We start from the raw sequence: 14,279 nt of genomic DNA on the forward strand, positions 1-14,279 counted from the left end.
CTGCCGTCGTCATTCCTGGGCTTGTTTTAACAGATTGTGTCCAGTTGGAGGTTAATACTGGAACCAGCTGGAGTGGAATAGGGACTTTTTAAGGTAAAACTTACTCGCTTAGCCGGTCTTCAGATGTTCACAAGTTATTAACGCTGCTTAGCCGCTAACATGTTAGCTACACATAAACACTGTTTTAGCAGCCAGGCTAATCCGAGCTGGAGCTCCACCAACAATTTGTGCACCGTGGAGTTTTATGCAGTACTGAATACATTCTTGGATCACAATGGCTCTCAAACACTGATTATACAGCTAACGCTCAGGGAAAGCTGCTCATAGCGAACAAGGTTATATAACCTTTCATCGTTATTAGCAGTAATGATAGCATCATGTTCATTCCCAGTACCGTACACTTCACGCTTTGCTTTAGGTGTTGTTGACGTTTCACATGTGACAAATGTCAGAAACGTGGGCGTTTAGGCTACGGTCTCTATAAGGTTATCTTCAGTGCTTATCTTCGGGGAAAACGTAGCCTTTCGTTAGCAGACAGAGAGAGTCGAGTATAATACTGACGTGCTGTAGCTTTCTGTGAAGGATGTCCCGACAACAACTGGCCGTGCAGCGGGCCAGGAAGTCCTTCCAGACGGGAAAAACCAAACCTCTGGAAAGCAGGATCCACCAGCTGAGGAACCTGCTCCGCTTCGTTACAGAGAGACGGAAGGACATAGCAGAGGCTGTCAAGAAGGACCTCAGCAAGGTGACAGTATCACTGTTAACAGCACATGGTACATTAGCGTCGTCTGTAAACCTGTGAATGAACACCATCAGTTATTCTTATTATTAACGGCTTATAAATATTTAAAGCATGTGAGCACAGTCTTGGACAACACCAAACACCTCAGGTACAGCTCTCACCTGCTCTCCCACCCTTTCTCTCTCAGATGCTTGTACAGACAAGTGAACCCAACAATATACAGTCCAGTGTACAGTGGGACGAAATATTGTCCTCCTGGATCAAAGGTGCAAACTGTAGAGATAAAAATGATAAAAATCCAACTATACAGAAACAAGATAAACTAAGAATAAGTACAGCAATATTGTACTTGAATAGAAATAGAATAGGAATAGAAAAGCATGAGAATAAATAAAGACAATACACAGACGGAGTCAAACAGTGCAATACAGAATAGTGCAAGTACTGGAAGGGAGTGTTATTTAGTCCACGAAGTGTGTGGAGAAGAGTCCAATGTGGAGGAGGGCAGCACCCCTATAGTAATCAGCCCTTTACCAGATGTGTGGGTCTAAATCATTGATACTGCTGCGTACATGGACAGCTAGAGATTCAGTCCTGACGTCTTTGACGTTAGCTTCAAGTCTGTTGCCTGGGGCGCAGTTGCTACATTGTAATATAAAGTCTCTGAGGATGAGTCCATGCAGTTTAAAGAATGACACATGGACATCCACATAGACCCTTGCACCTGACCTGAGCAGACTGGCAGATGCTCAGAGTAATCAGGGGCTAATGGTGAGCCGAGGATACGCCAGCTGGCTGATTAACTAGGCCCACTTTAGTAGCCCACTAGGAGTGCTGTGGAGCATGTTGAGAGCACCTTTCTTACTCATGGTTCTGATTATGACACAAAAATTAACATGAAACAACAATAAGTAACCTAACCTTAGTAGGGCCACGATCATGACACATTAATTTGTGTTACAGAAACATTATAGAAGTAAAAAGTATAAAATATTTACAAGAAGAGAGAGAGAGGGGTGGCTGTGACAGTGTGACATGTAAGTTCCCTGTGGAGAAAATGAAACATGTGGCTGGAAAGTGTTAATACTAAAACAAATGTTCTGGCAGGACCCGTTCTTGTATACTTAGTATACGTCTGTATGTTCACAGCAGTTTAGACACCAGATAAGTTCTCAAGCAAGTGTCATATTAAAAGAAATCAAAGGGACATGCTCTCATTTTCTTCACGGCAATAATCTGACTGCTAGTTCTTACTTTGTGTGCCTGAAGCTCTACTTTCTATGGAAATGATGTCACTATTTGTGTTGGTGTCATATTGAATATTGTGGAGACCAGCTGCAGATCATCCAGGAAGCAGTTTGGTTTGCAAACTGTCCAACACTGGATTTTGCCCCTGCTTTCAGAGTGAACATGGGACGGAGCTATTTGAGACACTGGGAGTGGAGGGTGAGATCAAGCTCGCTATCGAGAAGCTAGCCGAGTGGGCAGCTCCTCGGCCAGTGGAGAAGAGCCTCCTCACTGTATCGGATGAGGTCTTCGTGCATCCCGAGCCCCTTGGAGTGGTCCTCATCATTGGTGCTTGGAACTATCCCTGGGCTGTCACCCTGCAGCCGCTGGTCGGAGCTATTGCTGCCGGTACCATATATACCCATGTGTATTTATTTAGCAGTATTCTTTTAGGTGCATAGTCTATAGCACATGTGCAACCTTTGTTGGCATATCAAAACCTCCTTTTGCACAAATTCTAGTGCACTGACACTTTGCACATTATCACAGAGAGCAGGGTAGGCAAATCAGCCTTAGAGATATTAATCACAAAGGAAGGACTGTTTAAAGTGAACCTATTGTCCTTTTCTTACTTATACTGTTACAGTGTTGTATACTACTAGTAATCATGGCCCAAGATCAGTTCGTGCACAGGTAATCCTTGTGAACCACATGCTCAGTCTCCACACACTCGGTTTCTGTTTTTCCACTCCAGGCTCTGTACAGTAGCCCTATGTGCTCCTGTCAGACACAAAGCCTTGGCTTGGAGCGCAGAAGCTCGATCCACCTCGGCTTAAAAGAAGGTGAAAAGGAGCTTAACCTGTTTTAGAAGATGAGCTAGAAATGAGTATGATGGATCCCCTTTTAAGGGATAGTTCAGCATTTTTAGAATAGATTTAAATACCTTCATGCTAAGCCTTAATTAAAAAGAAATGGGGGAAGGACTCTGCTGCTGTTGTAGACTGGAATCAATGATTCACTGTCCAACTTTAACCAGTAAAGTGTGAGAAATAAAACCAGTTGTCCTGCGAATGAATACTGCATCTTCTGCTCAGTCGGTTCTTAAAGCGTGCCGTCATCCATGCCACTGTGTCTGTTCGGTCTCTCAGGTAATGCAGCTGTAATAAAACCATCTGAGGTCTGCTGTCACTCTGCTAAGGTCATGGAGGAGCTCCTCCCTCGGTATCTGGACAAGGTGAGGCTCCTTCGCTGTTGGATTACCTTTCTCGTACATGTAGTGTAAGCATGCTAGGAGTTCCAGTGACTTGACGCCCTTTCCACAGGACCTGTACCCGGTAGTGACCGGTGGAGTGCCAGAAACCCAGGAGCTGCTCAGGCAGAGATTTGACCACATTTTCTACACGGGCAGCAGCACAGTAGGCAAACTGGTGATGGAAGCTGCGGCTCGCAACCTCACCCCAGTCACCCTGGAGCTGGGAGGGAAGAGCCCCTGCTACATCGACAAGAACTGTGACATCACTGTTGCGTGCCGGTCGGTCATCTCTGTAGAACAAAGGAGAAACTTTAAAAAACACAGCTGAGTTTCCAAACATCAAGTGTTTTCTTTTTCCCACAGTCGCATCACGTGGGGAAAGTTTGTCAACTGTGGACAGACGTGTATCGCTCCGGACTACGTCCTGTGTGAACCCTCCATCCAGAGCAGAGTACAGGAGGAGATCAAGAACTGCATCAAGGTTGGTTTGCACTATATAAAGAAATGAGTGGTGGCTGAAGACTTTTGCACTTTAATGCTTCTTTTATTCTTAAATGACACAATGCAGGAGTTTTACACAGATGATCCAAAGACTTTTGAGGACTACGGACGAATCATCAACAAGCGGCATTTTAAGAGAATCATGGCTCTCATGGAGGGCAGCACAGTTGTTGTTGGTGGAGACTCTGATGAATCCCAGTGCTATATAGGTATGTATGTAAGTGGTATGATGGAGCCAGCTGGCATCCCTCAAAATGTTGTTTTAAGCCAACTGGTTGTAAAGTGGAACCATCTTTGTATTTTGTGTTTCTCTAATGTCATGCACATGATGGTTAAAGCCTCTGTTCCAAAGCTCTGTATGTGCGGTGTATTGGTCATTGCCCTCTGACCCTGTCGTCTGTGTGCAGCTCCCACTGTGCTGAAGAACGTTACAGGCGAATCCAAAGTGATGAAGGAGGAGATCTTCGGGCCACTGCTGCCCATCATCACAGTGAGTGGTGTGGATGAGGCCATCCAGTTTATTAACGAGAGAGAGAAGCCGCTGGTCATCTATGTCTTCTCCAATGAGAACAAGGTACAGCGCATCACCTGCAGACGTCATTTCCTGTTATTTAGATCTCTTTAAATCTCCTCCCTTCACTCCTCCTGTGTGATCCACAGCTGATCAAAAGAGTAATAGCTGAGACATCCAGTGGAGCTCTGCTGGCTAATGACTGTCTGGTTCACTTCACTGTCAGCTCGCTGCCCTTTGGAGGAGTTGGTGAGTGGATGCCTGTCAAACCCTCCATCAGACTTACTGGTTTTTCATCTTGATGCTGACTTGTTCTTTTTCCGTTCTAAGGTCACAGTGGTATGGGATGCTACCACGGTCGCTACGGCTTTGACCAGCTGAGCCACATGCGCAGCTGCCTAATCAAACAGCTGAAGATGGAAGGAGTCAACAGCATGCGTTACCCCCCACACACTGCCAAGAAACTGGGCTGGGCTCGGTTCTTTCTGCTCAAGCAGATCAATTTGGGCAGGCTGCGTCGCATGATGCTGCTGGCTATGTTTGTGGGCGTGGCATCGTTTGTGGTGCAGGTAAAGAAGCTCTGCCTAGCCTCATAAAACTGCTCCTATTAGCCAGTATTCCAATGTTAATGTTTGTGTGCTGTTAGCTATCTTGCACGCTGTGTGGTCAATGGTAACTTTATTGTCTCCATTGGGAAACTGATTTGCAGTCTGTCCATACAGAGAGACAAAAACAAACAACACACACACAAAGCCCAGAGAAAACAGCCCAAATTATCATCAAAAAAAGTGCAATGTACAATGGCAACAACCCTTATGGTTTAGTATTATATGTTATGTGAGCTAGCATCAACCAAAACAACGATGAGACCTACTCAAAGGTCTCTCGGACTACTATGTCACGTCTTCTACAACAATATGTACAAGCCTAATTCCAAAAAGCTGTAAATGTCCATCTACATGCGTAAGAAAGCAAATGCAATGATTAGCAAATGTCATGAACCCACATTTTATTTACAATAGGACAAAAAACACATCCAGTGTTTAAATCGAGAAAGTGTAGCAAAAAGGGTCATTTTGAGTTTGATCGCAGCATCAAATTTTGTTTCAAAACTAGAAGTAAAAGTGATGCAAAAAACATCTAGAGAAACATTTTGCAACTAATAGGTTCATTGAAAAAAAGCATATTAGTGAGGCAACTTTCACTTTTGATCTCCGTCATAATAATATCAAAACATTCTCAAGAAATCTGTGCACACGGGACAATGCTCAAAATCAGGGTGACACGTCAACAACCTTCAGGGCCTCTGCATTAAAATCAGGCATCATTCTATCGTGGTACTTACTTCATGGCTAAGGATCACTTTCTAATCATTGCCAGTGAACACTGTTTATCGTTCCAGCCACATATGCAGGTTAAAGTGATTCAGTGCCTTTGCACCACCAGGAATTTACAATATATCAGGTATTTAAAGCAACAAATACTCCCATTCAAATGGCGGGTTTTTCAGGGAATATTTTAACATGGCAGAATAACATGAGTATCAGTAAAGTTAAATTTGACGTGAAGCAACCGATACAAGCTGCATAGCTACGCTACAGCTAGCTGTCTAACTGTCCCTGTGATGGCTATTCATAGATCCTTGCTTTGCTTGTTACGTGATGGCTAAAATCAGTAGTTTAAAATTAAAGTGTCATATTTAATTTTTAATATCTTTAAACAGTGTTTAGTATTGGCCAGAGTTCTGTTTAGCTGGAGTTTTGCCAAGGTGTTGTCACAACCGGTTTGTGCCAAACCAAATGTCTTAGATGGGGCCCCTCTAACCACGTTATAAATACGCTGGTAATGTTACATTTAAATGGTCCAACGGCAACAACAACAATTAAAAAAACAAATGTGTTGATTAGGGATGGGAAGATGGGAAGACTTGGTTCCAGTAGTTCATCCTTATGTGCATGATGCACATTCAATTCAGTTCAATCAGTTTTATTTATACAGCTCCAAATCACAACAACAGTCGCCTCAAGGTGCTTTATATTGTGAGGTAGACCCTACAATAATGCATACAGAGAAAAACCCAACAATCATATGACCCCCTATGAGCAGCACTTTGACGACAATGGGAAGGAAAAACTCCCTTTTAACAGTATGTCTGTGAAGGTTCTCAGTCATCCAGGTCATCGTAGTCAAAGGAGCTTGCAAAGAAAAGCATCTGGACTTCTTTAAGTTGCTTGAAGATGTTTCACCTCTCATCAGAGAAGCTTCTTCAGTTCTAAGGTCAAATGGTGGAGAGTCCCAGATATAAACCTAGTGGGAGTTTCCCCCCACAGAGGGACAAAAGGACCCCCTGATGATCCTCTAATCGCCTGAGACAAGGTGTGAAACTGGGTGTGGGTCCCAATCAGCCAGAGTTTCGGGTGTGTTCATTGTGAAACCTGGCCCCACCTTATCATGCGAATTCCTGAGGTCAGATGGCCCAGGATGTGAGTGGGCGTTAAGGCGTCTGGGAAGGATCTCAAAACTGGATTATAGATGGCAGAGAGTTGGTGTCGTAAACCCCCGCCTCTGTTCAAAGATGGTCGCTCACAGTGGACATAGATGCTTCTTTCACTCCTCTTTCAAACCATCTGTCCTCTCTGTCCAAAATGTGAACATTGGCATCCTCGAAAGAGTGTCCTTTATCCTTAAGATGCAGATGGACTGCTGAGTCTTGTCCTGTGGAGGTGGCTCTTCTGTGTTGTGCCATGCGCTTGTGAAGTGGCTGTTTGGTCTCTCCAATGTAGAGGTCTGGGCATTCCTCGCTGCACTGTACAGCATACACCACATTGTTAAGTCTGTGTTTTGGCGTTTTGTCTTTCGGGTGAACCAGTTTTTGTCTGAGCGTGTTGGTGGGTCTGAAATACACTGGGATGTCATGCTTGGAGAAAACTCTCCTGAGTTTCTCTGATACACCGGCTACATAGGGGATGACAATGTTGTTGCGTCTGTCCTTCTTATCCTCCCTCGCTGGTGTCTGGTCTTCTTTTCTGTGCCTCTTTGCTGACTTTTACACCAATATAATGCCATCTATAATCCAGTTTTGAGATCCCTTTCCAGACGCCTTAACGCCCACTCACATCCTGGGCCATCTGACCTCAGGAATTCGCATGATAAGGTGGGGCCAGGTTTCACAATGAACACACCCGAAACTCTGGCTGATTGGGACCCACACCCAGTTTCACACCTTGGCTCAGGCGATTAGAGGATCATCAGGGGGTCCTTTTGTCCCTCTGTGGGGGGAAACTCCCACTAGGTTTATATCTGGGACTCTCCACCATTTGACCTTAGAACTGAAGAAGCTTCTCGGATGAGAGGTGAAACGTCTTCAAGTAACTTAAAGAAGTCCAGACGCTTTTCTTTGCAAGCTCCTTTGACTCCCTTTTAACAGGAAGAAACCTCCGGCAGAACCAGGCTCAGGGAGGGGCGGGGCCATCTGCTGTGATTGGTTGGGGTGAGAGAATGATGACAGGATAAAGACATGCTGTGGAGGAGAGACAGATTAATAACAAGTATGGATGAGAGCGTGATGGTAAAGTGTAAACTGCATCCAGGACAGAAACAACTGTATTATATTGCTAGCACAACTGCGGCTCTTTGCAAGCATCTGCACAGACAGCATGCTAACACTAAGTTAGCCAGCATGCAGTTAATTTGCATGGAAAATAATTTCTTTGATATGCTGCTTAGTGGTAGCAGTGACTCTCAAAATGGAGCCAGTGAGAACTGATAAGGGAGTTGATAAGGAATCATATTGATAAGTGATATCAGTAATCTGAATTGTTACATTCTTATCTATTTGCATCCCTACACTTGGCTCACCCATGTTAAGGACACACTAGGCTGTAGTGATGGTAAATTCGATTCTTTTTACTGAATCGAGTTTTAATGAGTCACTCACCAAAGTGAATCAGGTTTTTTGAGTCACTGAGTCAGTTAACCAGAGAGTGCAAAAAATGTACATTTTCACTCAAACTTAATTTGTTTCTCTTTTCATGTGCAGGGTGAGCCATTTATATGGATACACCGTAATAACATGGTTGGTGATATTAAAGTCCTGTTTGTGGCACAATAGTATATGTGAGGGGGCAAACTCCTCAAGATGGGTGGTGACCATGGTGGCCATTTAGAAGTCGGCCATCTTGGATACAACTTCTGTTTTTTCAATAGGAAGAGGACCATGTGACACATCAAACTTATTGGTAATGTCACAAGAACAACAATGGTGTGCTTGGTTTCAACGTAACTTTATTCTTTCATGAGTTATTTACAAGTTTCTGACCACTTATAAAATGTGTTCAATGTGCTGCCCATTGTGTTGGATTGTCAATGCAACCCTCTTCTCCCACTCTTCACACACTGATAGCAACACCGCAGGAGAAATGCCAGCACAGGCATCCAGTATCCGTAGTTTCAGGTGCTGCACATCTCGTATCTTCACATCATAGACAATTGCCTTCAGATGACCCCAAAGATAAAAGTCTAAGGGGGTCAGATAGGGAGAATTTGGGGGCCATTCAACTGGCCCACGACGACCAATCCACTTTCCAGGAAACTGTTCATCTAGGAATGCTCGGACCTGGCACCCATAATGTGGTGGTGCACCATCTTGCTGGAAAAACTCAGGGAACGTGCCAGCTTCAGTGCATAAAGAGGGAAACACATCATCATCTAGCAATTTCAAATATCCAGTGGCCTTGAGGTTTCCATTGATGAAGAATGGACCCACTATCATTGTGCCCCATATACCACACCGAACCATCACTTTTGTTGTTCCAACAGTCTTGGAGGGATCCATCCAGTGTGGGTTAGTGTCAGACCAATAGCGGTGGTTTTGTTTGTTAACTTCACCATTCACATAAAAGTTTGCCTCATCACTGAACAAAATCTTCTGCGTGAACTGAGGGTCCTGTTCCAATTTTTGATTTGCCCATTCTGCAAATTCTGTGCGCCGATCTGGGTCATCCTCGTTGAGATGCTGCAGTAGCTGGAGTTTGCAAGGGTTCCATTTGTGAGTAGCTAATATCTGCCGAAGGGATGTTCGACTAATGCCACTCTCCAGTGACATGCGGCGAGTGCTACGCTGTGGGCTCTTGAGGAATGAAGCTAGGACAGCCACTGATGTTTCTTCATTAGTGACAGTTTTCTTGCGTCCACATTTTGGCAAATCCAACACTGAACCAGTTTCACGAAACTTAGCAAGCAGTTTGCTGACTGTAGCATGGGAGATGGGTGGTCTCGTAGGGGGTCTGCATTGAAATCTGCTGCAATGACCCGATTACTGCGTTCACCAGATATCAACACGATTTCGATCCGCTCCTCACGTGTTAACCTTCGACATGTCAATGGCTGTGAACAAAGAGAAACTTGTAAATAACTCATGAAAGAATAAAGTTACGTTGAAACCAAGCACACCATTGTTTTTCTTGTGACATTACCAATAAGTTTGATGTGTCACATGGCCCTCTTCCTATTGAAAAAACAAAAGTTGTATCCAAGATGGCCGACTTCTAAATGGCCACCATGGTCACCGCCCATCTTGAGGAGTTTGCCCCTCACATATACTAATGTGCCACACAGTGTTGCCAACTCCTCAGTAAGGAAAGTCGCTATTGGCCGTCTTAAAAGTCGCTAGAAGTCGCTAAATGACGTCTAATGTAATTGTAACCTACGTTGTTGGAGAGAAAAATAACATCGTGGAAGAGACATAAAGTGAGCTAAAAACATCCTAAATGCATTTAGAATTTATTTAGAACTACAAATTAAATTTCTTTTAGCAATTATTGTTGTTGGTTTTTTTTGTTTTTTTTTTAATGTCACAATCCCAACCCTGCTCCTTTACCCGGGCTTGGACCGGCAAAAGTGGACCGGCAATAGGCACTCTGGTGGAGTTACTGTGTGTGTGTGTGTGTGTGTGTGTGTGTGTGTGTGTGTGTGTGTGTGTGTTTATAAGTAGTTTTAAACCTTGTGACCCGCAAAACAACATAAGAGTAAAAGCAGAACTGACTGCGTTACAGTCAGTGCGGGAGCAGCGGCTTCGCTCATGCGTGATTCATTTACAGTTTTGTAGCATAAACCTATTCGCTGGAACGTTAAGGACAATTTAATTACACAGCAAAGCAAGACACGAGTAGGCAAAGTTCTTGTGGGCTTCACAGGTAATTGGCAAACCTTCTGGAGGAAACCTGGTCTTGTTGGGTTTCTCTGTAATATTGTAGGGTCTACATTACAACATAAAGCGTCTTGAGGTGACTGTTGTTGTGATTTGGTCCTGTATAAGTAAAACTGAATTCCACTGAATTGAAAACAAACGAAAGAAGACATGGACTGGTTCTTATATAGAGCTTTTCTACTCTTCTGAGCACTCAAAGCGCTTTACACAACTTTTGCATTCACCCATTCACACAAGCACATTGTTCTAAGTGCTTTCTAAGTAGCATTCACACACATCCATACTCCAATGGATGCATCGGAGAGCAATTTGGGGTTAATATCTTGCCCAAGGATATTTGGCATGCAGACTCGGGGAAGCCAGGACTCAAACCACCAACCTTCCGATCAGTAGATGACCTGCTCTACCACCTGTGCTACAGCCACCCTACAGAAATGTGATGCTTGTGGAAGTGAAGTGTGTGTCCCCATATATAAGCCTAGACCAGGAACATTTTGTTATTTAGTGTTATATTTAATCATGAGTGATGTAGGGAGATCAAGTGTCATCTACTGTCATTGCAAACTGTGCACATGTAACCAAGTGACCAAACAATCTTGTATTAGAAGAGTATCTGGATGTCTCTGCTGTGATGCTGCTCTCATGTCCACATGTTGTCATCATCTTTTAGACATCCTGAAAGATTTCTCTCAAAATTAGATTGCTGTTATTCACAAAGTGATAAATTCAGTGGTAATATTTAACTCACTCTGTTTTTCCATAGATTAAAGTACTCTAAAGTATTTTTAAAGTGGTCTTGAGCAGAAATTCAGGCTTTCTGAAGGTCTCTCAGCATTTTTCACTCATTTTTGTTCCAGTCCTTGTACCTGATAGTTTTAAGCCACGTACCAGCGACCTATGAATCATTCAAGTGTATAAAAGGCACCGAAGTCAAGGAATCAAACAGTATTGTCTACCAGAGGTGGGACCAAGTCATTGTTTTGCAAGTCTCAAGTAAGTCTCAAGTCTTTATCCTCAAGTCTCAAGTCAAGTCTCAAGTAATGTCAGGCAAGTCAGAGTCGAGTCTCAAGTCACTGGTGTAAAAGTCCGAGTCAAGTCACAAGTCTGAAACTTTGAATTTCAAGTCCTTTCGAGTCTTTAAAAAAAAAAACGAAAAAATAATGTTGCAGTTATGCTAAATGTAAATATTAGACCATGTAATTTTAAAATCTGTGTTTTTCTCAACACATGACAAAATAGTGAACTTAGAAAATATACACAAATTGTGAAATTGCACCTCTTTAAAATGCAGCTCAATTAAACCTAGCTCCAAGAATAATTTTCACCGACAGTTCTGAGATAAGCTGCATGTTATTCTTGGATGCGGTTGTAGGACCAGCTTTAAAATCGCATGACAAAAATATCATACATATTAAAAAAAACTGCATCACCAACGTAGCCTGGACAACATTTGCTAGTTAGATGAAGTCAGCTATCTCATCGTAGCATATTTATATGCATATTTATAATCATACGGTTCTTGGAGTGAGTGCATACACTCATGAAGTTTAGTAACTTCAGGTCACTGCAACAAGTCCAGGTACAGTTTACCGACGGATGGGTGCAGGACCTTGAAATGCACCGTGTAGAACGAAAGACCATCGTACGTATCATAAGTTTACCAGTCTCACAAATCGTCTTCATAAATACACATTCCTTAACCGTTTATTAATAGGACCTTTGAGCTCAACGGTAATTAATTAGTAGTGGAAATAATTTCTGGTAGCATCACAGAAATGTAGCAGTGACAATAATATTGTATGCTGTAATCGTACTGGACAATTAGTGATACAAAAAACCTGTTTTATCCTGTGAATAAAAGTATATGTTTTTGTTAATGTACCATAATAACAGAAGCGAAACACAATATTGTGTCAGGACAATTCACTGTTTATGCACAATAAATAAAGGAGCATAGCGCGACAATTTCTGTTCAGTGCCAGACTTGCTTGTAACCTATATCACCAATTATGTTATGAAAATGACGCATTAACTACAACAGCAGACTGACCTTCGTGTAAATGCTTGGAGCAGACTAACCTGTGAGCTGGAGGGTTCTGGGACGTTATATTTGATCTTTGAATGGCTGCAATCCAGTCGCGTCTTTGTTACTTCGGAAACATGGCTCGAACAATTTCTCTTCAACGACGTAATCCGATAACAACCGATCTCTTTACCCGTCGGCTTCCCGTGGCTGTCATGCGACCGGCTATTGCAGTTAATAATACAACGGCTTCTTGACATTTTTGTGTTTCTTTTTATCGCTGTATAACTGATTTCAATTGAAAGCCTGCGTGCGCTAGTACCTCTTGCCACGAGTTCCCAGAATCCTTTGCGGTTCTACCCGTGAATGACGTCACATTTTCAATCTCTATATAATATGCATGTTAAATTTTATATTTGGGGTAAAATATCAAGTCTTTTCAAGTAAACCGGTTCAAGTCCAATTCAAGTCCCAGGTCATTGGTGTAAAAGTCCAAGTCAAGTCACAAGTCTTAGAACATTTTTTCAAGTCAAGTCTAAAGTCATAAAATTAATGACTCAAGTCTGACTCGAGTCCAAGTCATGTGACTCGAGTCCACACCTCTGTTGTCTACATATAACTGATGGCTTATCAAAGAACCAATATTACATGATATCTTTAGGACCACATTTGTTCCTGTTACTTTAGTTGAGTCTACAAAGATAACGCAGTTTTAAAGGCATAAAATAGTATTTTTGCACCAGGAAGGTAATCCCCAGAAGGGCTTCCAGCCAAAAAACAACTGGTGTATTTCAGCTTGATGAGTAACGTGTCCTGTAAACAAAAAAAGAAAAGATAAAGTGTGTCTGAAAGTCATGATCTTAATAAATTGGAATAAATCCAGTGGTTCCAGTGGACGGAGGTTGTAAAGTCATTCTTAAGGTAAATGAGGAGAAAAGGCTGAGGTGATGCAAATTACACAAGAGCAGGACTGAAAATCAGGTCATCTGCGCGCCGGTGTCACATGTTCTTCTACTTTTGCACAGTAATATTTTGCACAGCAGTGCAGACATATGTCATCCCCTTCTAGGGCATTATTTGTGTGGTTACAACTTTGTAAATAATTGCGTTTTCCCGAATGAATCTCGGTACTCGTGCCCCCCATACACCCACCGTCCACAGGCTTGTACACTGGACACAACAATAGCTTTGTCTCTTGGACACAATGTGTGGTGTTGTGCAGGAGATCTAACCACATACCGGTAATGCCTGCTCGTCTACCCTCCCTTTAATTACCCAGCATGCTTCACTCCCCATGGCTAAATAGCCTCCTTTGTTTTAGTCCACCCCACTGCCTTTGTGGACATCCACACATGCTCATGTGAACAGTTAAAACTGTCCCACTGCTGACAGCTTTGTCATCTGTTGTTTGCAGAGGTTCCTGCGATGAAGCTCAGCGGGTAGATGGCGCTGTGCCGGCGCTGAGGCGATCCCGGGAAAGCCACACGGACTAATCACAGCAATGCAGATGTTTCACGCTCCATGATATTTCACTGATATTTGTTTTTCTTCTGTTATTGTTGCATCTCCTTTCTGTTACACGTTTAGCTACACTTTGAGTTTAATTCTTCAGTATTCACTCTGGTAGATATTGAAAATACAAACCTGTCTGTGATGCTGTGATTCTTTTAAGAATAAAAACAAAATCACTGTTAACTCCTGCTTTAGAGGTAAGCCAGCAAGATGCCAGCTCTCCGTGTTAATGTCTGTTCTGCCTGCTGTTGAACATCAATAAAAAGTTCATAGTCAGAGATTTGCTGAAATTGCTCTTTCTGT

General features: G+C 42.9%; 1 protein-coding gene across 1 annotated transcript; it reads left to right on the forward strand.

Annotated features, from left to right (window-relative positions):
- Positions 1-14,256, forward strand: aldh3a2a (aldehyde dehydrogenase 3 family, member A2a). The gene is made up of 12 exons (XM_082504264.1): positions 1-93; positions 583-745; positions 2,146-2,377; positions 3,118-3,203; positions 3,292-3,500; positions 3,585-3,702; positions 3,790-3,931; positions 4,130-4,296; positions 4,383-4,482; positions 4,564-4,802; positions 11,299-11,434; positions 13,879-14,256. The coding sequence occupies exons 2-12, from the start codon at positions 584-586 to the stop codon at positions 13,905-13,907; spliced, it is 1,620 nt and encodes a 539-aa protein (XP_082360390.1). The 5' UTR covers positions 1-93; position 583; the 3' UTR covers positions 13,908-14,256.
- Positions 14,257-14,279: the final 23 nt, after the last annotated feature.

This window comes from Aulonocara stuartgranti, assembly GCF_965226115.1.
Source record: "Aulonocara stuartgranti genome assembly, chromosome: 14".
NCBI classification, from domain to species: Eukaryota; Metazoa; Chordata; class Actinopteri; order Cichliformes; family Cichlidae; genus Aulonocara; species Aulonocara stuartgranti.

Coding starts and splice junctions, on each gene's coding strand:
- aldh3a2a (XM_082504264.1), top strand. CDS start 584: ATGTCCCGACAACAACTGGCCGTGCAGCGGGCCAGGAAGTCCTTCCAG. Junction 3,204..3,291: donor TCCCTCGGTATCTGGACAAG/GTGAGGCTCCTT, acceptor CCCTTTCCACAG/GACCTGTACCCGGTAGTGAC. Junction 4,803..11,298: donor TGGCATCGTTTGTGGTGCAG/GTAAAGAAGCTC, acceptor TTTTTGTTCCAG/TCCTTGTACCTGATAGTTTT.